The 24,399-nt window shown below is 41.0% G+C and overlaps 1 protein-coding gene and 1 long non-coding RNA gene across 2 annotated transcripts; one reads left to right on the top strand and one right to left on the bottom strand.

Annotated features, from left to right (window-relative positions):
- Positions 1–1,443: 1,443 nt before the first annotated feature.
- On the bottom strand, positions 1,444–19,305 carry LOC138412039 (uncharacterized). Its single transcript, XR_011244561.1, has 3 exons — positions 17,943–19,305; positions 13,255–17,373; positions 1,444–11,761 (listed from the first exon to the last, which is right to left on the bottom strand). It is a non-coding gene; the product is annotated as an uncharacterized lncRNA (long non-coding RNA).
- A 953-nt stretch (positions 19,306–20,258) lies between these two features.
- Positions 20,259–23,281, top strand: p2ry1 (purinergic receptor P2Y1). Its single transcript, XM_020088006.2, has 2 exons — positions 20,259–20,607; positions 20,863–23,281. Exon 2 carries the CDS (start codon positions 20,892–20,894, stop codon positions 21,951–21,953), a length of 1,062 nt encoding a protein of 353 aa, XP_019943565.1. The 5' UTR covers positions 20,259–20,607; positions 20,863–20,891; the 3' UTR covers positions 21,954–23,281.
- Positions 23,282–24,399: the final 1,118 nt, after the last annotated feature.

Here is a 24,399-nt window from a genome sequence, read left to right on the forward strand (position 1 = left end):
GCCTCTCTTCTTTGAGAGAAATGTGCTTCAAAAGGTTGAGGGGATTAATTCACCTAATATTAGCACAGTGTGAAGGAGACAAGGTCCATATAAGCATTTCTAGCTTGATAAAAAATAATGAACTATCCTACATGTACGTCCTTGTCCACACCTGGTTTATACATGTTTTCGGTTAATGTGGATGATTAGACCTTGAAGTCCTGACGCAGCAGGTCCACAGCTTCCTGCATGTGAAGATGCAAAATAGGCCAAAAGGGTTGAAAACACCATTATATGCAAATTTAAATTTAGATGTCCGGTCACATGAAGGTAAATGAAAACCATGATGCTGATCAAGGATGTGATGCACAGTGCAGCCACCAGATAGCACCAGCATCATCTGTTTGTCAGTGGCTTACAGTTCTCTACAGTTCACTGGTGTTAGGTATCCATATATACCAGATATATGAGTTTTGTCAATAGGCTGATATGATCGGTCCTGGTGTTTTGTATTACTCTGATGATTCCACTCTTATCGAATGGAATAACAGTGACAGTTGTCGGGGAAAATATGACGAACAGATGGTTGAATGATCAGACGAATAAATGGAAATGAATCTCAGGATTTTGGATGTTGGGAGCTGAGTGGTTGCCAAACAAACAGCCTGAGTTGTTGTGGAAGTGTTGAGCGAGGCAGCGTTAACAGGAAGCTGCAGGCAATTTCCCCTAATGCATTTCCTTTTGTCAGATTATCTTTCCTTAAAAAAACCTTTCACAAACCTGGAATCACAGATAATTGAGAGTGGTTTTGTTTTTTCGGTCTTGTACAACCATTTTGGTTCTCTCCCCTCCTTCCTTCATCCCTTTCCCTCCACTTCCCGTGTCTCTCTCCCTCCCAGCTTTTCTCCTTCCTCGGCCCTCTCCGATCTCTGTCTCCATCTTGCCGTCCACGGGCGTTAGCAGCAGAATGTCTCGTGTGGCGACTTAATGAAGCAGTGCTGATCCAATAGTGGCAGCTTCTGTTGCCCGCCTCACAAAGAATGATGTGCGACCTTGTGTCTGCAACGTGTCATGAATCTCACTTACCACTTTTTTACGTAATTAGCCTCTAAAAAAAAACAAAGAATTCATGTGTATAAGTGAGTGCATGGATGGTCTGCTAGTTTGTATAAAAACATTGCAACCTCCAAACTGATGGAGAAAAAAAGGGAAAAGACAGAGTTGCACTGAGCTCTCTTAGCTAAACAGCCCATGAACATACAACTCAATTCTGTTATTTAATGAATTAGCTCGGAGCCAAGAAAAATATGGGGAAATGCAATCAAAATTCAAATGCTTTTATTTGTGCATTATAGATACAGACAAAACAGTATTTAATTAAGGGCTCAGATAAGCCCTTGAATTGAATGTTTTTTTTATTTATTGACCCTGTGCTGTGACCTCATTATGGAGGCAATAATGAGAAACAGAGGGAGGGAGAAGAGGAGGGAGTCAAACAGATAGAAAAAAGAAGAGAGGGAAAAAAACAACACAGGAAAGCTGAGATGTAGACGGAAGAGGGAGCAGGCAGAAGTGAGTCTTCAAATCATTGAGGACTGAGAGTAAAAGAACGATAACGTGTTTGCTTTGAGGTCAGAGATAAACGATAGAAGAGAGAAAACGAGCAAAAAAAAAGAGGCAGACAGGTCATTTCTGGGTTGATACACGATGATCAAAAAGACGGGCGTCTTGGATTATGGTCATTTTTACTCTTTGACACTTTTACTTTAGAAGAATTGTTTCTCTGTTTCCATGTACCGAGCTCTCCACCTTGACTTTAAACCCAGTCTGCTGCGACTCCCTCTCTCTGTTATCTGTCTGCTGAGTCACCACTTGACTTTCACTGAGTGCTGCTTGGAGCCTGGCTCAAACATCCAATTTTCTTTGGGACTGTGCGTGTGTGTGTGTGTGTGTGTGTGAGTGTGTGTGTGTGTGTGTGTGTGTGTGTGTATACGTGTGTTTTACAATAAGTGTGTTGGTGTGTATATCTGTTTACAGTAAGTGTCTGGTAGTGTTTTCCTGTGCTGATGGAAAAGGGGAGTGGGAGAGTTGCAGCAAGTTGCACCAATCACATCTGCTCTTGGAAGAGGAACGGCATCGATCCGACCTGTTGAAGTACATCTCGGAATCTAACACCAGCCATCTGCTGCGCTGACAACAGCAGGCCTGTAACTCTACTAACTGTTTGTGCCAGACAGAATATTCGGTGAACTCGGGTCTCTCCAGAGTTACCACTGGTGTGGTGGTTAACATCCTGATGATGAACTAGAGCGGTACCTGAGAACACTTCATTTTCTTCGCTGTGGGACTTTCACAGAAGGTGCAGGCAAGTCAAATAACTGTACTAAGCTGCTTTCAGGCATGCAATGAACTCCGGACCTTTTTCCTGAAATGGTGTATGTGAGGATGCAATTTTGCAGGTCATATGCATCAGACGTTTACCGTTACTTTTCCTGCCGGTACCTGAGGAAAATATCGGGAGCCGAAACTCTAAGAAACTCACGAATTCTATGAATACAAATATGTCAGGGTTAAAAAAAGTTTTTTTATACACACAGATGTTTTTTCCGGAAGTCTTTGCTAAATTATTAAAAAATCTTAAAACTGAAATCTTCCATTCAGTCTTCTTGGGTAAGTCTCGATAAGCTTTTGCACAAGAAATGCCTGCTGTTTATCTTTGGCCACTTTAGGACAGTGAGAAACTTGTCCTAAAACCACTCCGGCACTGTCTTGGCTGTCTTTGGGTCACCGTCTCCCAGTCTAAGGTTTTGTTCTCCCTGCAGCAGGTGATTCAAGGTCCTCTCCGTATTTGGCAAAAAAACCATCCCCATAACAAGTGCTGCTGGCACTGCCACGCTTCACCGTGGAGATGGTATGAGCATGGTGATGAGCAGTGCTGTAGTGTGAACTGAATACGTACTCATATTACCTTTCTTTAGTTTGACCATAATAACAAATCTTTAGTTTAAAAGTTACTTCTATTCTCTACCTCCTAGTGTTAATTGTCCTGACAAACTCTACATGACTTTGTCTCCATCAATCCAGCTTGTAAGTTGTGCACGTGCAGGAAACAGTTTGTTGAAGTCCTGTTGTGGATTGCCACGAACCAATAAAACCCAGATTGAGTTTATCTGTATGTTTTTATCATGATTACAGAACTGGTAGAGAATTATCTTGAATTTTTTCCCAAAACTAAAGAGTCAGCAAGTCCTTGTGTCTTAAAGACTCAAGAAAGTTACAAAGGACTAGTCTTTCCTGTTTAAATGGGAGTTTAATGATGCAGCAAATACTCAAGCTCCAACTTTCAAACTACAATCACAACTCCACACGTCGACCTTGAGTTTCGAACCAAACTCCGGGGACAGAATTTGCTGAATTGTGCTGAATATTTGAGCTCTTGAATAGTGGAAGAAGAAGCAGGTTTGGGGGGGGGGGTTCACAACAACTGGGATGGCATTTTGCTTAGAGAATATGGCTCATACAAAGACGGCACTGAGGGCACAGCTGTACCCGGAGATGAACAGTCACTATTCACTAGTTGACAGGATGTCCCCTGGCGTTACATGTAGCGGACACAAAGGCGAGAGTAAAGGGAAGAGACGCGAGGTCAGGGAAGGTTGTAGAGTAAAATACTGTAATACTGTAAGATAGCCTTTATTGTGAGTTTATTAGCCAGCGATTTGCCTTTATGGGACTGCGGTGCTATTTGAGGACAAATGAGACAGCAGTTGGGGGAACTTGAGAGAAAACGAGAGTCTGCGAAGCCTTTAAATTATCCCACTGTGATGCCAGAGCCCACAGGAAGAAAGAGAGAGAGAGAAAAAAATGTGTTTCAACAGCTGTGTTGTGGGCTACACTGCATCTTTGTGACAGGACTCTGCGGACAGCTCGGAGGATGAAGATTCACATGAGTGAGGAGCCAAAATGGGTTCAAGTCAAGTCTGTCACAGTGTCACCCTCCAGCTCGAAAAGGTGGCGAGGGGAGGAGAGGTGGAGATCTCTCTTCCAGTCCAGTGACGCACTATTTGAAACTCTTGTGTGTGAATCAGTATGCTGCTCGTGTAATGTGAAAGTGTGTGTTTCCTCCAGAGCTCCCTGTCTCTCTTTCTTTTTCACTTTTCCTTATCCGCACACTGGCGCTATCACCAGATCGACAAATTAGCTGTTGGCTCCTAAATCACTGGTGTTGTAATTAATTCACGGTGATTTAGGAAGAGTGAGAAAAGGTCTATTGCTGAGACAGGGAGTTTTGTGGATAGGACCCACAGCTCTCCCCTAATTCTCTTCACTATCTCATCTCATGTATTTTTATCTCAACAGTTATTTGATCTCATCTCTAATGGCTGCCGCATTAAATTAGTTTTAAATTAATTATTTCGCTGGTGGTTCTGCCTCTATCATGAAAATTCATCAAAAAGAGAAAAATTAAACACATTCATAAGAAACACTGTTACTAAAGTGAGTGGCATTAGACTTCCGCTGCTTTCAGACATGTAATGAAGTCTGGACAATTTCCTGAAATTTTCCAGAGTCGGGCTGCATCTGAGAAAAAAAGCCCCTGGTAAAATGTCCAGAAAATGTCTGGGTGAGCTCATGTGAAAATACAGCAGGAAAATGTCCAGACAATTCGAAGTGAGCAATTGGGAGTGTTGAAGATGGTTTTTAACACGCAACGGACGCTCAAGTAAAAAAAAAAAGAATATAAATATCTGTGAGGTGTAATACACACACACATGAAAACTTGGAAAAACAACAAGATTCATACGTTTTTGTTCACGTCTGAGTTCACGTATGAAAATAAAGATAATGGCTGTTTGAGCTACGCTAACCTGCTGCAGCATTTGGCTGCAGCAAAGCGGCAACAAATCAATATTTCAATAACATAGTAACACATAAAAAATGATCAAATGAATGAAAGTTATGTACTTAGAAACCACCTGATCGAGTAAATATGACATTAACTCACCAGGGAAGATCCTGCTGATTCAATATGTTGTCTTATACTTCTGAGACTTAGCCATGCTATCTGCAAAAGAACAAATTATATTTATGGAGCAATGTAATTAGTTTGGTTATTGGCTACCGCTAAAGAAAGAAAAGAATGACCTGCACCAAGTGCACCAAGTACCACGAGGACCAGTGTTTTCATGACATTGTTAAGAACAGAGTTAAATTGATCTCTAATGCAGAGGTACATGCATGAATGACCATTTACAGTCAATGGTTATAACTGATCTGAGAATGACGGAAGCTGGGTTAGAAGAATATTGACGAGCACACTTATCTGTAGCTATAGTTACTCACCCTTCAAAGATCCAAGGATAAAGAAAGGTTCGGGTTGATCAACCCAGCCTTTGTCAATAGGACACAAATCCACGAGATTTACTGAAATAGAGTCAATGGTCGATTCCAGAGTCAACAGCTTATGTGCAGCCACAAGAGGGCAGTAAACAACATGATACAAACAGAAAATATGAAGACGTTTATTGTCAAGAGATTGTTTGTTTCACAGATGAAGAACCCTAAAGAACATTCTCCGATCAGACTCGTTCACAACAACAGGAAATGTTGTGTCTGTTTATTTAGTACCAAGTGAAAGTAAAAGCATTCTCATGCATTTTATTTTTGTAATTGTTGGCGGAATGCATTAATAGTTATAAAACAATTCCCATGTGATTTGAATCCAGTGACTGACTACATTTAATCTCACCCAACTCTGACAGTAACACAGGAAACAGGAAATGATTCCCTCATTTATACAGAAGATGGCAATCACACTGCAGAGGATGTTTTGCAGCCACAGGATCCTTTGTTTTATTTTCTCTTCTGTTTTCCTTCCTTGGCCTTACACAACACAGAGCTCCATTTTTTCGCAAATTGAGGCTTTAGCAGGTCGAAGCTTTATTATTATATACTTGAAATGTGTTTTAAAAGCTGCTGCAGGTCAAACTGAAGTAAAGAGAGGCGGGGACTTGTTGTTTCATTTTGGGTCAGCAATTTTAATTTCTTCACCATGCTCCTCAATGTGACCTTCAGCCTGAGCGTATTCGTGGAAGCAGCCAACACGGAGGCACACAGTTTCTCATGAACTCGTGTGTGAGTAATTGTTGATCGCACACTTCATCACAGGAAGCTCTGTTTTTATTCAGGCTGGATCCACCCACACCAGAAATCAATCACATTCACACTAATCTCTGACTATTTTATAACAAATAGTAATTAATCAATAATAACAAGCCAGAGGCTGAAACTGGAGAAGCTACATGTGTGAAGTTGTGCTTCAAACCTCCTCTCTTTCTCACCTTATAAGGCCTGGAAAAGTGATGCTTGCCAGACCATGCAGTTATCTCATATGAAGTTAAAAAAGAAGCAGATCTGCTCTTTGGTTTAATGGGTCTGAAAGAGTGAGAGAATGTGACGAGAATATTGGAAAGAGGAGGAAACATTAAGGAGACGTTAATCTCCTGAAAGTTAAGAGAGGAAGTGAATTAGTTTGCATCCAGCAGTGGCAGTGAATAGGTCAGAAAGCCAGGAAGTGATTATCAAAGGAATTTGAGTCTAAAATCACACGTATTCTTACACATACAGAGTTGCTCTCCACCCTGGCTGTTCCACTGTAGCTTTCGCAACTTAATGTGATTCATCAATGAACAAAACATTAATTTGTCAGTATGAACAAACAAAGCGGCCTTGCTCATGTTAATCATGTGGTGGGAAATGATTTTCAATAAACATGAATTAATCAATGAAAGAATCATATTAGACATTTCTGAGAGAAAACACAGCGCCACTGACAAGCCCTGTAAGCTCTTCTTTAGTTAAGTGGTACTTTCAAATAAAAATAACAGATTTTCAGTCAGACAACTCATGACAACTGTTTATTGCAGCAGTAGAACATAGTTTGTGTTTGGCGTCTAAGCTCCGACTAAATCACTCCCCCGAAATGATTACACAGATATGATGGGCGTGACGAGTAAATACTTGTAACCCCCCCTCGGAGCCTGCAGGTGGATGCTGGTCAGTTGGAAGCAATAATGCAGCAGCAGTGCGAGCAGAGGCGGTCATGGGAAATTTCTCATTGCTTAAATAGGTCGCCTTATAAGGTGGGTGTGTATAACGGATGATTGTGGAGAATGAGGTACGTCACATGATGTGAGTCACATGACCGGTGCAGCACAGCTCGAGTTGGCTTCCTGAACTAGCTAGCAGGGTTCGCTCCATTTAGTTATCTGTTAACAACAAATGTTGGAGAGGTAAGGGGAACATTTATCCATTATCTATTTTGCTTATCCTTTGAGGGTCGCGTGGGGGACTGGAGCCAATCCCAGCTGACGTTGTGCAAAATGTGGTGTGCACCCTGGACAGGTCGCCAGCGTATCTCAGAGCCGACAAACAGGGAAAAACTTTTTTGTTCAGATGGTGGAAGCTGGAGTCACTGCAGAAAATGAACGGGCAAACTATTTAGAACGGCCACCGACCAACCCAGGATTCTAACTAAGACACTTCTTGCTGCGGGGCACCATTGCTTCACCATGCCACCCTCCATGTTACTTATTAGGATATAATGTCTTGCAACCATAAAAGTCTGTCCAACATTTTGTGACTCATCAAAGGAGTCAGATATGGATGAAAGTTCATCGGTGACATCCAAAAAGTTCCTTTACTAATTTGAACCTGGTTATTAGCCTTCTTCTCTTAATCCCCGGTGAAATGCCTCAGAACTCCCATGGTGCACTGCTGCCTTCCTGTCCTTTTATTTGTCCCCAACAACAAGAAAGGGCATATTGTTTCATTCTTGGCGCTGCCTCCTCTTCCAGATGTAACGCACTGCTGCTTCCTTTCTCTTTTCATTTCTGTCAGTTTTGCCTCTTTTTTGTGTTCTGTATTCACTCCTCCTCCCTCATCCCTCTCTCTTTCATCCATTCACCCTTTGGTCCTTGTCTCTGTCACTAGCGCTTCCCGTAGTCACATCTCTCTTCTCACTATGCGCTGCCCATTAATGTGCCTTTTTAAGTCTCACTCCCCCCTGCGCCTCATCCATCTCTCTCCCTCCCCTGTCATGGTGCAGAATATTGATAACGGGCACTCCGACGAGGAGAGATCCCCACGAATGCTTTTCCTTCATTTCTCAGGGACTTGTTTGAATTGGCAAAAGTGCTTTGTGTCTCCATGTGAGCGGGAAGTCACTTTCAATTACTAATTAAAACTTCAGATAGTGTGAGTGCAGCCACATTGACATGGTGTGTGTGTGTGTGTGTGTGTGTGCATGTGTGTGCATGTGTGTGTATAGTGGCCGTGAAGTGCAAATCACAGCAGCAAATCACAGAACACACCAAAAAAAACCCACAAAAAACAGCAATCAGAAAGAAACATGACGGCATGTACTCATAGAAAACCTGCTTTCGACAAGGCTCGTCGCTCAGTGAATGGACGCATTGTTCACATTTTTTTCTCGTTTACCTTTGTGTTTTTTGTTATTTGCTGTTGTGTTTGTTATTTGCCATTTTCTTGTTTGTTGTGTTTAGTGATTTTCTTGTTTCCTTTAGTTTTTTCTTATTTGTTTTTTGTGTTTTGTTTCCTTGTTCAAGTTTGTATTTTGTGATTTACCATTGAAATTTGCACTTCAGGCCCACCGTAGTTGCACTAAATTAATTGAATGAGAAGTTGAAAATGAAATTGCATATGTGAGAGAGTCAGATCTTTGAAACTGTTGTATTTTTAAAAAGTGTGTGTGTGTGTGTGTGTGTGTGTGTGTGTGAGAGAGAGAGAATGTCACTGTCAGCAATTCTGTAAACTTCACTTTTTCATTTCTATTTTCTTTCTTTAGTCCTCCTCCCACTTAATTTTTTGTGGAACACTTTTGACGAACACTCACCTTAGCATGTTCAGACACGTTAGTTTACACACACCAGTGGATCCCTTCTCTTAGAAATGTTTTGTGCTTTGTCTCAAATGCCATACATTAGTTTTCTGCTTGTCAAATTGCCCGTAAAATGCTCAACCTTGCCCGCCTTCCACTCTGAATGTTCAGCAATTTTACGCTGACTTGGTCGCTAATGGGAAAAGTTTGACAGTTTTCCCTCCTTTCTTTTTCACTGCATCCTTCCATTTGTCAGCGCCATCTTTCATCACCGGGCTTTATCCCATTAAGGATTTAGTCATTCAGAGCAATTCTGATTATGGTTCACAGGCGATAATGTTAACGCGGGGAGGCATGTGCACATTTTGATTCTATCGTTTACACATTTATTGCCTTCTAAGCAGAATTGGATATTTCCCCAAAAGCACTTGCACAATCAAACGATCAAGCTCCTTTCCACGAAGCACTTCCACGGACTCATACCTAATTTATTTTGGTTCAAAATGGAAATCATCCAGGATATGATTGATTCAAATCTAGTTCCGTTCTGCAGCAATTCTGGCACGATGTAAATTGATGTGGGGCTCTACTGGAAACAAGTGCAATGTAATGTACATCCTGTATGTCTCAACAGACCTCTGAGTGTTTTTAGGTGAGCATTAGCCACACTGCATTGCTACACAAAGAGCTTTACACTAATGTGCGCCATTAGCCCCTACTATTCCCCGCCTCCCCCACTTTGCTTCAAGCATCTCTGTATAAGCAACCTTGTTTCCAACTGCCAGGGAAACAGATGATGGAGAACCCTCTCCATTAGATCATCCCTCTACGCTCTAATTGCCTCCATTCATCCGTCCACATTCCTCACATATGACACTCTCCACTTTGACAATGTTGCGTGTTTGACTCCACTTGCCTCATAATCATAAATTATGTCAAGTGCATATAGCTTCAGTTGGTTTTTGCAGCTTCATTGTTGCAGCGTGAGTTTTAAAAATGGGCTTGTTTTGTCATCTAAGTTGAAACATTTGTTTTCTCAGGGTAAACAGGTCGGACAAGCTCAAACGATGATTCCTCTCCAAACATTTCAGTCAGGCAAACGAAAGCCCTCGGGTGAATTCAAGACAATGTTTATTGTAAACATTGTGAAATTGCAAAAATTCCCTGTTTAAGGCATATGCGTCTCCAATTTCAATGTCTTGTCAGTCATTATGTACTGCTGGAAAATAAATATATTAAATCCAGTGGTCACGTCACCCAGGCAGGATCTCTTCATCTTCTACATAAAGGCTGCTCCTCTTGTGGACAATACGCCTCAGGACACACACTTATCTATAAAACCTTTCTTATCTAGGTTGTTAAAAAAATGTGTGAACACTTATTCTACTCATTCCCACTGTGGGGAGATCTAAATCTGCAAAATTGGGTTTCACTTTGTGAAGTTGAACCATTTCTGAGGAAACTGACGTCTCTCCACCCACTGCCAATGTGTTTGGTTAGGCTGTTTCAATATCTTAATTATAGTAGTAATAATAATAATAATAATAAAAAATTATGATAACTTAATTTATTCTTTAAAAAGTTTGATTTTACAGAATATGAGCCATCCTGCACCCCTGTGTTTCCTGAACAGCCCAAAGCTGAGCCATCATGTTATGGTTATGGCATGAATATGTTGTGTTTAGAGCATCATTATATGAATTAGTACTTTTATATTTTAGTTATTCTTTGTGATTTTCATAGTTTTACACTCAAAGTTGTTTCTGGGGAGAAGTGTTTTAAAATAACAGCTTTAGAATTTTTTTCCAGGAATTAATGATTTCATGATGGCCCTTGATGAGGATATTTGTGACATACTTTTGTCACAAACATCCTTAAAAGCGAAGCCAGAATTAGCTCATTTCTGTGCATGGGAACAAATGTGTTGACATAATGGTCGCTAAAAAAAAAAAAAGCACAAATATGAGCCATCTTGACCTGCTCATAAAATAAGTGGCCTGACAGTGTGGGAACTTCATTAATGTGGTGTTTCCACAGAATGGACACACTGACCTTTTCTCTGCTTGATAGAAGGCCTCTGTGACATTAAGCTGCATTGATCAGATTACAGAAGAGTCAGTTGTACGATGTGGACCTGCAAGTCTAGATGATTATACAGACGGCTATCAGATATAGGAGATGCAGATATAAAGAGTGATGGGAAGGCAGAGAGGAGGGAGAGGAAAAAAGAAGAAGAGAAGGTGGAGCAGGGGCTGCACATGGGGGTTTTCATAGGGTTTAGCCTGTTGATCACAGTTGCAGTCAGAGGAGCCCTGGGGAGCAACTGACCTTTGTGTGTGTGTGTGTGTGTGTGTGTGTGTGTGTGTGTGTGTGCAGGAAACTAAAGTGTGCACCTGATTTAACTGACCTTTCTTTTAAGGTCCATCCAGTGTGAATGCAGGTTCTCGGGCAATCAGGAGAGCAGGAGAGGACAGGATGGTGCTTTATATGAGCTGTGAATGTCAGAGAAAACTTCTCAAGTTGACTGTGATGGTGAGTTTAACAGTACCAAGATACAGTCTGTCCCAAAATCTGCCCAGTGTATCTGTGGGGCTACAAAAACAAGGACAGACATCACCTTTTACATTGATGGGATGTTAGGACACAGTTGCATGTTTACAGATTCAGCAAAGATTAGGATTCATTTAGTGTTTGAGGCCTTCTGGCTAAAGTCCACTATTCACTCTCCTTGTCTGTTTTTACCTTCACTTTCTCTTGAGGTGAAAATCGGTGTCTTACGCAGATAAATGCTCCACTTGGTGTTTGGTTGAATACTGGGTCTTCAGAGTTTTAGAGATCTTCTATTTGCTGAGAACATTGTGTCCACTGCAGGTGGCAGCAGCCCTAATGAGAGAGATGAGAGTGAAACGGAACAGCAGAACTGCAGATTTGTGTGATTATTCTCTCTGGGTTTGTCAGTACCAGTGACCCGTGTCATATAGAAGTGATGCTGTGATCCATTGTTGAGTGTAACAGCTTTAACTGTTTCTCTCCATGATTACACAGACGTTATATGGAAACAAATGATGAGATGGAAATCAGGTTTCTTTTATAAACACACTGGCAGTGGAGAGAGTTTATGTGTGGATCAAGGTTATTATAGTTTAGAAATTTTCATTAGTAAGTTTTTCAGTTTGCTTTTTCATTTTAGTTTTAATTGGTTCAACAAGTGATTTTTTAGTTTTAGTTTAGTTTTTATTTTGAGGAATCGACTAGTTTCAGTTTAGTTTTGATTTAGTTTTAGTCTTAGTTTTAGTTTTAGTTTTTCCAGGTATTAAGAGAAAGCTTTGACTCGTAGAAGCTGAAAAAGGATGAAAGGCAGCTGAATGTATCTGCAATTCAGTTTAGTTTTAGTTAGTTTTGCATTGTTCATTGTAGTTTTTATTTAGTTTCTGTTTTTATTTTTATTTCAGTTAACTAAATAATTTTTTCATTGCTAGTTTTAGTCTTAGTTTTCATTAACTATAATAACCCTGGTGTCCATTTAAATATGTGATATGAATATTATGATGTGAGCCCTGCTTAATTATTGTTATTATTAATTATATTATTCTTGTTAATTTGTGCTGTTCTCACCACTGCTCTTATTACTTATTACTATGGTTATATCAGTGCTTGAACACAACAGTATATACAACTATTCCTGGTCCAGGTTTCTTCCTGCAGGAGGGACAGCGCAAAACATCTGAGACTAAAAACAATAGTGTGTTTAAGAATATCACATTCAATATTAACTTTCAAAGCTTCCCATCATCATGTGCAATATCACTCTTTCATTACCAGGTGCTACGTGTGCAATATTACTTTCATGTACTGTATCACTTCCATTATCATCATCTACAGTATTATACTAATATCATGCGCAATACTTGCTTCTCGTTTGTCATTTTCAATGCTGCTTTTTCTATAACTACTTTAATTCTAGCTTTTAGTTTATTATTTTATATTTTTGTAACTTATCTTTTATTATTCATTTAAAATCTCTTACTCCTTATTACATTTTGTATTTTTTTAAATTTCTCTTATTCCTAATACTGTTACAATAGTCTTTTAGTATTGTAACTTGGAGCCAAATCCAATAAAAACTTGTTGTGGTGTTGGCTTCCTCTTTATGACATTGCATGGCCTTGACCTCACGATGTAAAGTGTGTGTAAATGATGTGTGTTGGGATTCGGTGTGTTTGATACCAAGTGAGCCATGCAGCATCATCACAGGCAAAGAGTTGGCCAGCCGATCAGAGACTCTATGACTGACGTTGCTAAAATGTTTTGCTTCCACACAGTAGTAATGAGTGTTTAGGCTGAAAACACAGAAAAGCACAAGACAATGAGTCTACCTGAGAGTTCCCATGTGGGTCAGTCCCCTCCAGGAGAGGGTAACGGATGTGGATCTTGAGGTGAATTGAGGGAAGAGCTAGAGAAAAATAAAAAGAGAAATTGCAAGCGAGACATAATTGAGTGATGCAGAGTGACAGAAAAGCAGAGACGGATGAAGAATTCATTATTTTTCAGCTTTGTCTGTGGGGCGGCTGATAAGAGAGATCAAAACCAGTGGAGATGAACAGAATCGTGTGAGTGGATCTGTGTGTGTGAGGTGGTCTTCCTAACAGCATGATGAAGGAGGAAGAAAAAAATTAATGTACAAGTAAATTTAAAAATTCAAAACTCAATGAACTGAACAAAAAGGAAACAAAAGGACAGAAACACAAACAAGATCAACCGGGGTACATTGCTCTGGAACAGCAAAGAGGAAAATACATTTCTCACAAATCCACTAATTTATCAAATTATATTTATATTATATAATGAAACAGATGCATGCTGGTCTAAGTATGCTAATGCAGTTTAGAGTCCGATTTACATCACCCAGCGTTGCGGCACAGAATCCCATTCAACCACAATTAATGAGGATGACACGGGCAGGAAACACAGTTTGCCGTCGCCACTCTGACGGCGATTGGGTTGTCAGAGGAGCCAGTGAAGCAGGAAGTAAAGAAATACAGGTCAGCGCCTGAGACAAATAGAATTTCCCTTCTATGTTTTATGCTTGTCATTTTGATTACATCTGGGACATGAGGGGAAGTGTTATTACGTCCAATCAATCCAGAGATTTCTGGAGATGGGCTTGTTAAAGTTGTATTTTATTTCTTTGTTCTGATGTATTTCAGTTGTATCTCTCAAGCAATGATCTGTTTTAAAGCTTCGGTAATAATGTCACGCATCTCAGCACATTCTTCACGCTTTTTACACGCTTGAGACCAAATACAGTGATGGTTAGGATGTTGTGGACTTGAGGGCGGTGATCCGTGCGCTATATAGGAGCTGCAGGAGGTAATTTCACTTTGTCCTTATCCAACTTCACACCTGGAAGCATGTGCAGGGGAACGCTGCTCCGGCAGACATGGATTGGTTCTGACTGGGGAAACATGACTCACCAAAGTCTGTGACAGTGTAAGCGGAGTAGATAAAGTCTCAGAAGCTTTACCCATTATAATGTTCAGCAGGCAGCTCTGTTACTGTGTTTTTCCCTTTTAATCAAGAAAACACTGATTTGTCTTTGTTTTTAGAATCATGAAATACTGAGTTTCAATTAATAACGATAAAACACAGGAGAAGCACAAGCAGAGGACACTGCAAACTCATAAGTTCAAAGTCATACGTTTACCAACATTTGCCATCATCAGGCACTGGTTATACCAGATCATAGACTGTTATGAAGACGGACATTGTTACAGCTCCCCAAAAGTGAAGCCTAATCGTCTGGATCGCCCCCTGGTGCTTGTGCTGGAGACATCACCACATCCTTCAACAGGAGCTTCTCGGTGTAAAGGTTTTCTTTTGTCAAATGTTCTGTGATATTTAATAAATTAGGTCTCAGATGTTCAAAAGCCAGGCCTCCACCATGTTAGTGGCTGGGACAGGGGCCACACTAAAGAGTCAAAGCAGTAAGATTTTGGTCAAAGATGGTTTCTGTCACTTTAGGTAGTTATTATCATACTGATGTGTGTTCAAGTGTTCATTTTTACTTATTTGATGCTATAAAAACAGGGTGACACATGAGAGCTGAGACTCAGACTGACTCACGATTGGTCAAATGTGTATCGATACGGACACCACACTCACTACTATGTATACTCTGGCTCCATATTATGTCACTACTGCAACATGGCGGCATTTGTATTTAGTATATTTTAGCTTCATTTTGTACAACTGGAGGAAGAGGAGATACGTCGTCCATCTTTATATACAGTCTATGTAAAATCAGACCCACTCAGGCTGTAGCTGAGTATTTAATTGACCAAAGATGTATGTCAATCCTTATTAAACATATATTTTTATTTGTATGACAGTTATTGTGATGTTTCTCATTCCAAAAGTTCCATAGAACAAGTTAGATTTTAAGGAACCAGATAGAATAATGTTGTTACTCACACTGTCTGAGCTTCTATCCACACTTCCCTATTTCATCTTCTTTTTGTTGCTGTCTTAGTAACTTGGAATTTAACTTCTTCTTTCACTGGTTACTGCAGCCTCAGCTTTAGTATGAAGATGTTGGTTTTACTTATCTCACTCAGAAGCTCACTCTCCTCATTTGACCTCATTCTTTTATTCACCTGTTTACCAGATGTGCGTGACCCAGAGAGCACCTCTGCTTAGGCACACGTCCATGATCACGATCTGGTTATGGTAAAGAGAATGAAAACGAATCTGAATCCACTCCAAAATGGAACAGTTTCTTTCTTGGGTCATAACCCACCCCTCCAAAACATTTTATAGAAATCAGTTTAATAGTTTTTAAGTAATTGTGCTGAAAGCAAGAAAGGCTAACGAAAACATCACCAGCTTGGCAGAGGTAATAACAGGACTGTCACAGTGAATAGATTGCAGTGAATAAGCACCCAAAGGTGACAGGAGCACGAACTTAGAAAATCCAAGCTTTGGTTTTGAAATCTTTTTTTTTTTTGTGCAAAGCAGAATCCCTAAAACATGCTTCTCTTTCATTTTGAAGAACTTCAGTCAAAGGTAGAATCACAACATGGTTTCTTGTAAGAGAGAAATATTAACACACAGCAGAAGCTTGTCGAACAGGTTGAGGCACGCCGACCTTACAAATGGCACTTCTTAACACATTTAAATTAACCTCATGGTGCACGTCCGGCCGTGTCCAATATGTCTCTATTCCTGTCAGAGTCTGGGGCAGAAAATGGAGGTCAGAGCCAAATACAAAACGATCCTTGGCAGGAAATGTAGCGGCAGGTGCAGAGAGCATTTGTGAACTCAGCTCACCCTGCTTTAAGACCTTGATTATTTGGCTTTTTCATTTTAACTACATGTCTTATAAGATAACAGAGACAGCAGTTTGGCAAGGACAGCGCTGAATGTGCAGATGCGCTCCAATTGTCACGAGTCAAACTTGCTCTTCAGGAATGAGTTTCCACAAACAAAACAGAAATTTGTTTTGAGTGAAGTCTGCCGTGATGCCAGCAGCTGCACATTTGCTGTGTTTGCAGACAAAGGATAAACCTCAAGATTTTCAGTATTAGATGGTTTTGACTGATAATGTAACAATAAACTGCTACATGCAGATTTCCTACAGATACTCAAATAAACCTTGAAGCAACTTACTCTCTTAGTTGCTGCTCTTTTCCAAGGCTGAAATATGACATGCCCAAAAAAAATACAGAACTACAACTACAGTGTCTATACGAATTTACAAAGGTATTAATTCTCAGATATCAGCAGAGGGGGAGGCACGTATCATTATAGATGTTACTGGGTCCAAGGTTATTATAGTTTTTAAATTTTCATTCGTTTTTATTTTTATTTACTTTTTCAGTTTGCTTTTTTTATTTCAGTTTAGTTTTAGTTAGTTCAACAAGTGATTTTTTAGTTTTAGTTTAGTTTTTAATTTGAGGAATTTACTATAGTTTCAGTTTAGTTTTTATTTAGTTTTAGTCTTAGTTTTAGTTTTTCCAGGTATTAAGAGAAAGCCTTGACTTGTAGAAGCTGAAAAAGGATGAAATAATGTGTGACACCAAATATGGTTTAATTTCATTCTTTAACCATCACCTGCAGGACAGGCAGTAATCGAGGGAGAAAACGAAAAGACAACGAAAACGAAGCTGAATTCATCTGTGTGGTAGTGGGGGGTGGTCAGTGTCGGTGGCAAGAGGGAGAGAGTGGGCAGGTGGCTCGGGGATTGGTGCCAGGGAGAGAGTCTGATTGTGTACAGGTGTACTGCGTTTGCTAATGACTCTCCCCCCCCTTTCATCAGCAGCAACGTGCTGGGACAAAAGACACGCCACAAGAAGTGAGAGGAATCTGTGAGGAGCACAGCAAAACGCAAATGATATATACAAGTGTACGTGTGTGGTGGGAAAATAAAAGAACTTAACTGAGCACTGTCTGGCATCATCTGTGACGAGGAACCCGCGGTGGCACGAGCGTGCTACAATCTGCAATTCAGTTTAGTTTTAGTTCGTTTTGCATTCTTCATTGTAGTTTTTATTTAGTTTTCGTTTATTTTTGTAATTGTCTTTTTTATTTTTATTTCAGTTAACTAAATTATTTTTTCATTGCTAGTCTTAGTTTTAGTCTTTTCGTTAACTATAATAACCCTGACTGGTTCTGAGTAAATAGTAATATTTCATGTCCGCTTAAAAAAATGACAACATTAGAGTTAATATCCCAACTGTAGTAATGCAGTTGTAGCCCAATACCTCCAGCAATCCAAAGCACAACATCTCATTATATGTGCCAAATTTGGACAAGGTTATACAGAGACTCTAGATCGGCAAGTATTGTGCAAATTGATGTGGCAGAAGCACATTTGTGGCTAAATGTGCTTCAAATACTATATTTTGTCAATCTCTCCTTCACATGCAAATGTGTAGCTATTCTATGGGACTTTTTGGCTGTTTAATATTTTTACATTACTGTCATACTATAAATTTCACAATGAAATGATGCATGCATTTATGGAAGGTACAATTTGCTCACTTTAGATTTGTGAATATAGACTTACCAACTCTTCTAATGCAGCCATGAGGTGATGTAAGAATGATTCATTCCTAGAGAATCTAGTGAGCTGTAGCAACCTTCCCTGGATTTAAAGAAAACATATTTAGCTTATCCATGGCAAAGGGAGCTCCCTCCCTCCCACTGAAAGCACTGCTCCTGAGACTCCTGAAACACTGTCAGCAGTCTGGCCAATACAGCAGTGCCCTTGTCACATGACACCACGATGGAATACGTTTACATGAGGCCGCCTCGCTGCTAGTATGGCACGCCCCAAACAGCCAGGTGCAGCAAAAACAAAGTCTTTGCCAAGAACAGTTGGTTACATTACCATGTCAAGGAGATACTGTGTGCTTTACCGACGGTTTATTTGATCAGAAATTATTATCAGATCTTTTTTTCTAATATGCAATATATTATCTCCGTTAGGTAGAAGTTTTGTTGTGGTCATAACATGTTGATCTCAGGAGAAATGTTCTTAAAATAACTGTTACTGGAATTCAAAGCTGTATTATACACTGTCCCATTGTCCCCAAAATTAACGACAAATCTCACATCCTTTCCAGGAACATATATTTATATTTGTATATGTGTGTGTGTGTTTGTGTGTGTGTGTGTGTGTGTGACCTTGTGGAAACTTAAAACATACGTCTATAGTTTTTCATACAAATATGCTTCACTGTCACATTGTCTTTTTTAGTTTCAAATTATATTCGGACAAAAAGAAAACACCACACTCACTCACCTAATATCCTCTGATGGACCATGATATAAGTTTATGTTGGACATTTACTCGCGCACATTAAAAACATCCATTAGATTATTGCTGCAGCTCTGACTCGCTCTGCTCCCACCATTTTTAAGATCTTCGGCATCACAGCATAATTAATTTAACCTTTGGCTCTTTCACTCCACGGCCCGATCCCTTCACGATTCTCCACCATCCTCTCTCATGTCTTGTGTCCCTGCCTTTGTCCTTGGCTGCTGTCGCACACATCCAGCTGTCTGCCTCAGCCTTTTTAGGACACGCTAACTGATCATCTTGTTGTGCAAAACAGCAACGTATTGGTATTTTTTCCATGTCTGTACCTTTTCTAACCTTCACTTTTCTGTTTTAATCAGCGTCTGTGATTGGCACAAGCTAATAGTGGAAAGATGTTTCATGCTAATTAAGTTGCAATGACAAACTCATAACCATAATATATCACTTCCCTGCAGTATCTCCCCATCTTGTGTTTGGCATTTTTAATTCATCATTATTACCTCCACCAATGTTATCGGCCCAGTTTGTTTTTAGGAAGATTTCACAAAACAGATCATTACAAAACTTGGTGGGATGATGCAGTATGGTTCAAGGAATTGGTGCGGATCTGGATTTTCTTTCAACATTTTGATGTCGACTGGTGTTTTTTTTCATCCTGAGATATTTGTATTATTTTCCTTGGAAATGCCATCAACACACCCACTTAAAGGTACTGTGTGTAGAATTTTGTGATATCTAGTGTTGAAGTTGCATGTTGCAGCTGAACACCCCTCACCTCACCCTCTCCTTCCAAACGTGAAAAATAAACTGTGGTAGCTTCAGTTGTCATAAAAACTCAAAAGGTGTTTAGTTTGTCCAGTCTGGACTAATGTAAAAAACATGGCGGCCTCCGTAGAGAGGGTCCCCTCGATGTAAATATAAAGTATTTAAATATAAAGGGTATTTTCTGGGGTAAAGAAAACTACACTTCAAAAAATGTTGATGAAATGAACTAGTGAAAACATCATGAGGATTATTCTACATTAAATTTCTGCCAATAGATCCTTTTCGCCTAAATCTTACACACTGGACCTTTAATGCAGACAATGAATCCTGCAGAGGATCTCCTACTGTTTTCTCGCATCATCTCCATTAGACATTGAGTTGTTACCAGGCTGTCTGGAGAAACTGGGAAAAGTCCGGAGGCTCTCCGGACTTTAGTACATAGCAGCTTCCAAGTCTAGTTCTGTTTTTTTACTCCACAGTCACTAAAGCGTTTGCTTGTTGTGAGTCTCGACTTTTAAAGTGCCTTGATATAATGTATCTTGCGATGCATCCAAATAACAATGAATTGAATTCAGTGCATTTTACGCATATTACCTAAAATCTTTACAACCTAAATCTGAAATGTTCCTATGTCAAATATGACTTTGAAAATCAGCTGTACTCTTGATAAAACGGTGATTATTCATATTTCTGTAGTAATATCTCTCCGGTGAGATCTGTCAAGGATCAATGGGAGGAGGAGGGATCATAAAGAGTGCGTTTGGAGAAAAGGGTGCAAAGTGTGTGTGTGTGGGTGTGTGTGTGTGTTTGGCGCGCACCTCCCCTCTCCATAACGCAACGAGCCTCCTCTCGCTTTACGCAGCCTGCTCACAATTCCTGCTTTTCGTGCCAGAGCCTGCAGCTGTCTCTGTTGCGTCCCTCTCCGCCGCTGCTGTGGGAAACCGTCGCCTCTCTCGTGACGAACCGACGCCAGACTTCACCCTTCGAGAGTCCGAGTAAAAGCCGAAGGACAAATCGCAACTTACAAACAATTTCCAACAGTGTTTGGAGGAGGTGAATGAAGACACCTGACAGCCGCGCGCTGACTGAAATCTTTTCCAACTGTGAAGGCTACAGGAATGTGGAATAAAAATCTGTTTCAGCGGTGAGCAAACAAAATGTGTGTTTGTGTTTGTGTGCGTGTGTGTGTGTGCTGGATTGTCGGTTCAGCAGAATGAACTTTGGAGCTTGAACGTCGCCTCCTTATGCGCACCACTGCTCTTGCATGCAAACGCCATTTAAGTCGAAACCAAGCTGCCACACCAATCTGATCTGTTATTCTGTGTTTCTGTTTAAAACACTAGAACACCAAATGCAAGATAATAACATGTATGTGTCCTCATCTGTCCTTCCTCTGCAGTACAACCACCCGCCTCTGCCCCTGACACCATGACCACGGACCTGAACTTAACCTCCTTACTGAATGTCACGGATCTCCACAACCACACCAGAGGATGTTCCCTCACCAAGACCGGCTTCCAGTTCTACTACCTGCCCACGGTTTACATCATGGTCTTCATCACAGGGCTGGTGGGCAACAGCTTGGCCATATGGATGTTTGTGTGCCACATGAGACCCTGGAGCAGCATCTCCGTCTACATGTTCAACCTGGCTCTGGCTGACTTCTGTTACGTCCTCTCTCTGCCCTTCCTCATCTTCTACTACTTCAACAAGACAGACTGGATATTTGGGGATGTCCTGTGTCGCCTGCAGCGCTTCATATTCCATGTGAATCTTTATGGGAGTATTCTGTTTCTGACCTGCATCAGCGTCCACAGGTACACCGGCGTGGTGCACCCTCTCAAGTCTCTGGGTCGACTGAAGAAGAAAAACGCGGTCATCAACAGCATGCTGGTGTGGATGGTGGTCGTTATAGCCATCTCACCCATCCTTTATTACTCCAGGACGGGCTTGAAGCGCAATGCAACCACTTGTTACGACACCACCACAGAGGATGAGCTACCAGGTTATTTCATCTACAGCATGACTTTGACTGTGTTCGGGTTCTGCATCCCTTTCATCATCATCTTGTGTTGTTATGGCATGATTGTCAAAGCGCTGATCTGCAATGACATGAACAATGCGCCCCTGCGGCAGAAATCAATCCACCTGGTCATCATCGTGCTCGCGGTCTTCGCCGTCTCCTACATGCCTTTCCACGTGATGAAGAACCTCAACATGAGGGCCAGGCTGTACTTCCAGAGCCCCGACATGTGTGAGTTTAATAACCGCGTCTATGCCACCTATCAGGTGACGCGGGGGCTGGCCAGCTTAAATAGCTGCGTGGATCCTATTCTTTACTTCCTCGCTGGAGACACCTTCAGGAGGAAGCTGTCGCGGGCCACTAAGAAGCCCTCGAGGAAGGGGGACACTGTGCTTCAGTCTAAGAGTGAGGAGACAGCACTCAACAGCCTGGCCGAGTATGTGGAGAATGGGGAGCGGAGGCTGTGATAGGACAACGCTGAGTGTCTGGCACTGGGTGTGGATCTCTATTAGCTTAAGAGAACCTGATGGACTAAGTATTAAATAAAAAAATGCACTGTCTGGGACTGAAGGCTGAATGTAGAATTTATCTGCCAATGGTTTTTAGAGCTGTAGGAAAAATAGTCCATTTAACCCTGTGATAACATCACTCGTTTACAGCCTGTTGGTGTTGATAACCTTTAGTACTGTATGGTACCATACATGTATTGTACTCCAAACGTTAGAGCTATTACTCTTCCTTCTTACACTTTGTGTTCACAAAATGAACATTACAATTGGGCAGGAAGTGGGGCCACAGGTTGCCATACAGGGAATAATGCCCCACGCATCAATTTGTCCGGGAAAAAAATCAGAGTGAGAATGGACAGCACCTTCTCCAGCCACTGAACTGATGCTTAATCAATAGCTATTAAGCAGGTGGGAATTTGTGGTTAAAGAAGTGTACCTTGGATGGCTTATAAAAGTAAATGCACTGAAGGTGATATTGCTGCACGGACGTGCCATGCAGATGTTGTAATGCACTATGACCAGGGACTCTCTGGTCAGAGGATGACCTATCACTCCTCATTTCTTTCTCCATCCATTACTGACTCAGTCAGGATTGTGGTCGACCACTTTTTCATTTTGAAAGCTCTGAGGTTAAGGGTCCCCACTGGCTCTGGTACCACAGTCTCCCTCTCCTTGTTAACATGTTCCCTTCAGAGCAACAAAAGAAAAGCATACAGTATTTTTGTGTATATAATACTATGATGAATGTTTTTGTTTTTTTTGAGGTGTACTGTACAGAATGTCGTGACGTTCCAGACGAGTTTGTGTCGTTAACTGTTTTTTGTTCACGTCACTAAACCCAAACCTTTAGTGCATGAGTTCAGCAAAAAATCCAATCAGTGAAACACTTAACCAACCACGGCAGGTTTTAACTAACTGTTTATTACGGCACAGGGATTATTATCTTAAACACACACACTTACCTGCTATGTGACTCCATCAATATTGAAGATTGTTTTGCATATAAGATACCTCAAAGTAAATACTGCACTGTGTTTGTGTAGATAACCGTTGTTTTGTACCTGTTGTAGTCATTCTGGAGAAATTACTGTGGAGCTTTCACTCTCTATATATATATAAATATATATTTTACCCTGAACTATATAGATGTTTGATGTCTCTACTAATACGTTTGTATATCTGAAATGTGGTCAGCAACTATCACAAGAAAGGAAGTGAAACACCTGTACAGGAAATCTGGGGCCACGTGTATCTATGTCAATAAAATGTTTTATATTTAAAACATGCCCGAGAATGTGATGAGGATAATTCTTCTAAGACTGGTGTGCACTGTTGTGAGTGAACAAACACTGTCGGTTGTAGCAACATTTGAGTTTTGGCCCTTCGGTGGTGCTCCTCCTCTCTCTCGCTTGTGTGTGTGCTGCCGTTAACTTTCTTTTTCAACACTGCCAGGAGGAAGTGAGGGGACGAGGGAGGAATAAAAAGTGGCACCTTTTACTCCTGGCTAATCCTAAGACAGCTTTTGTGTCTGTCACAATGGCGTGGCATTATTGATGCGGACAGGGGGTGCGAGGCTGTCGCCAGGCCCTCTGGGCCACGCTGTGTTGTGGGCGCAGGAAACTGGCTGTCCCTCTTTCTCCAAACACGGCCTGTGAATACAAACAGTTTTTGATTTCCTGGCTTGAATGTGCACAGAGTATAGCTGGCTTTGGCAAGTGTGTGTGTATCTGTGTGTTGAAGAGCCTGAGGGCAAAGGAGACCTTATTCGACGAGGTAACTGCTTTGGCTTGTGTTTGTTGGTCACTGGTTGTCGTTTCATTGTCAAATGCAGCCACTGGGACATGCATATGCAACACGGGCATATTAATGCACATGTTTCTGTTTCTATTTATGGGTTATGTACCCTCTGTGCTCTGTGTACATGTGATTGGATTCAGTCAGCGCCATATCTCCAGCCTGTGTCAGTGCTTTTGAGTCTGAGTGTCAAATCTTGACTTGCAGAAAGGTTGGGATTCTTGCCAGTATCTCCTCCCACCCTCCTCAGCCACCTTTCACCTCTTTTCTCTCACATCTCTCTATTCTAAATGTAGAGTTTTAAAAAGCCTTTCTCCCCTCCGTCCAGGGGAATATCTCAATAAGAATTCAGAGGAAAACAAAGGGAAGAGTCGAGGAGTAAAGACAAAGTTTGTTTGTGTCTGTTCAGAGGAGGGGAGGGGGCCTGCAGTTTAATAGCAATCAGGGCAGCTAAGCTAAAATACTGAGCTTTGTTCTCTGAGATTTACAGTTAGGGTGGAACGAGCACATACATCACAGGGGCAACGTCGGCTGAGCCACAAAAATACCACGAACCACACAGAAACCAAACCTAATCAACATGCCGGTGGTGAAAACCCCCTGCTACAAA

This window comes from Paralichthys olivaceus, chromosome 11, assembly GCF_024713975.1.
Source record: "Paralichthys olivaceus isolate ysfri-2021 chromosome 11, ASM2471397v2, whole genome shotgun sequence".
NCBI classification, from domain to species: Eukaryota; Metazoa; Chordata; class Actinopteri; order Pleuronectiformes; family Paralichthyidae; genus Paralichthys; species Paralichthys olivaceus.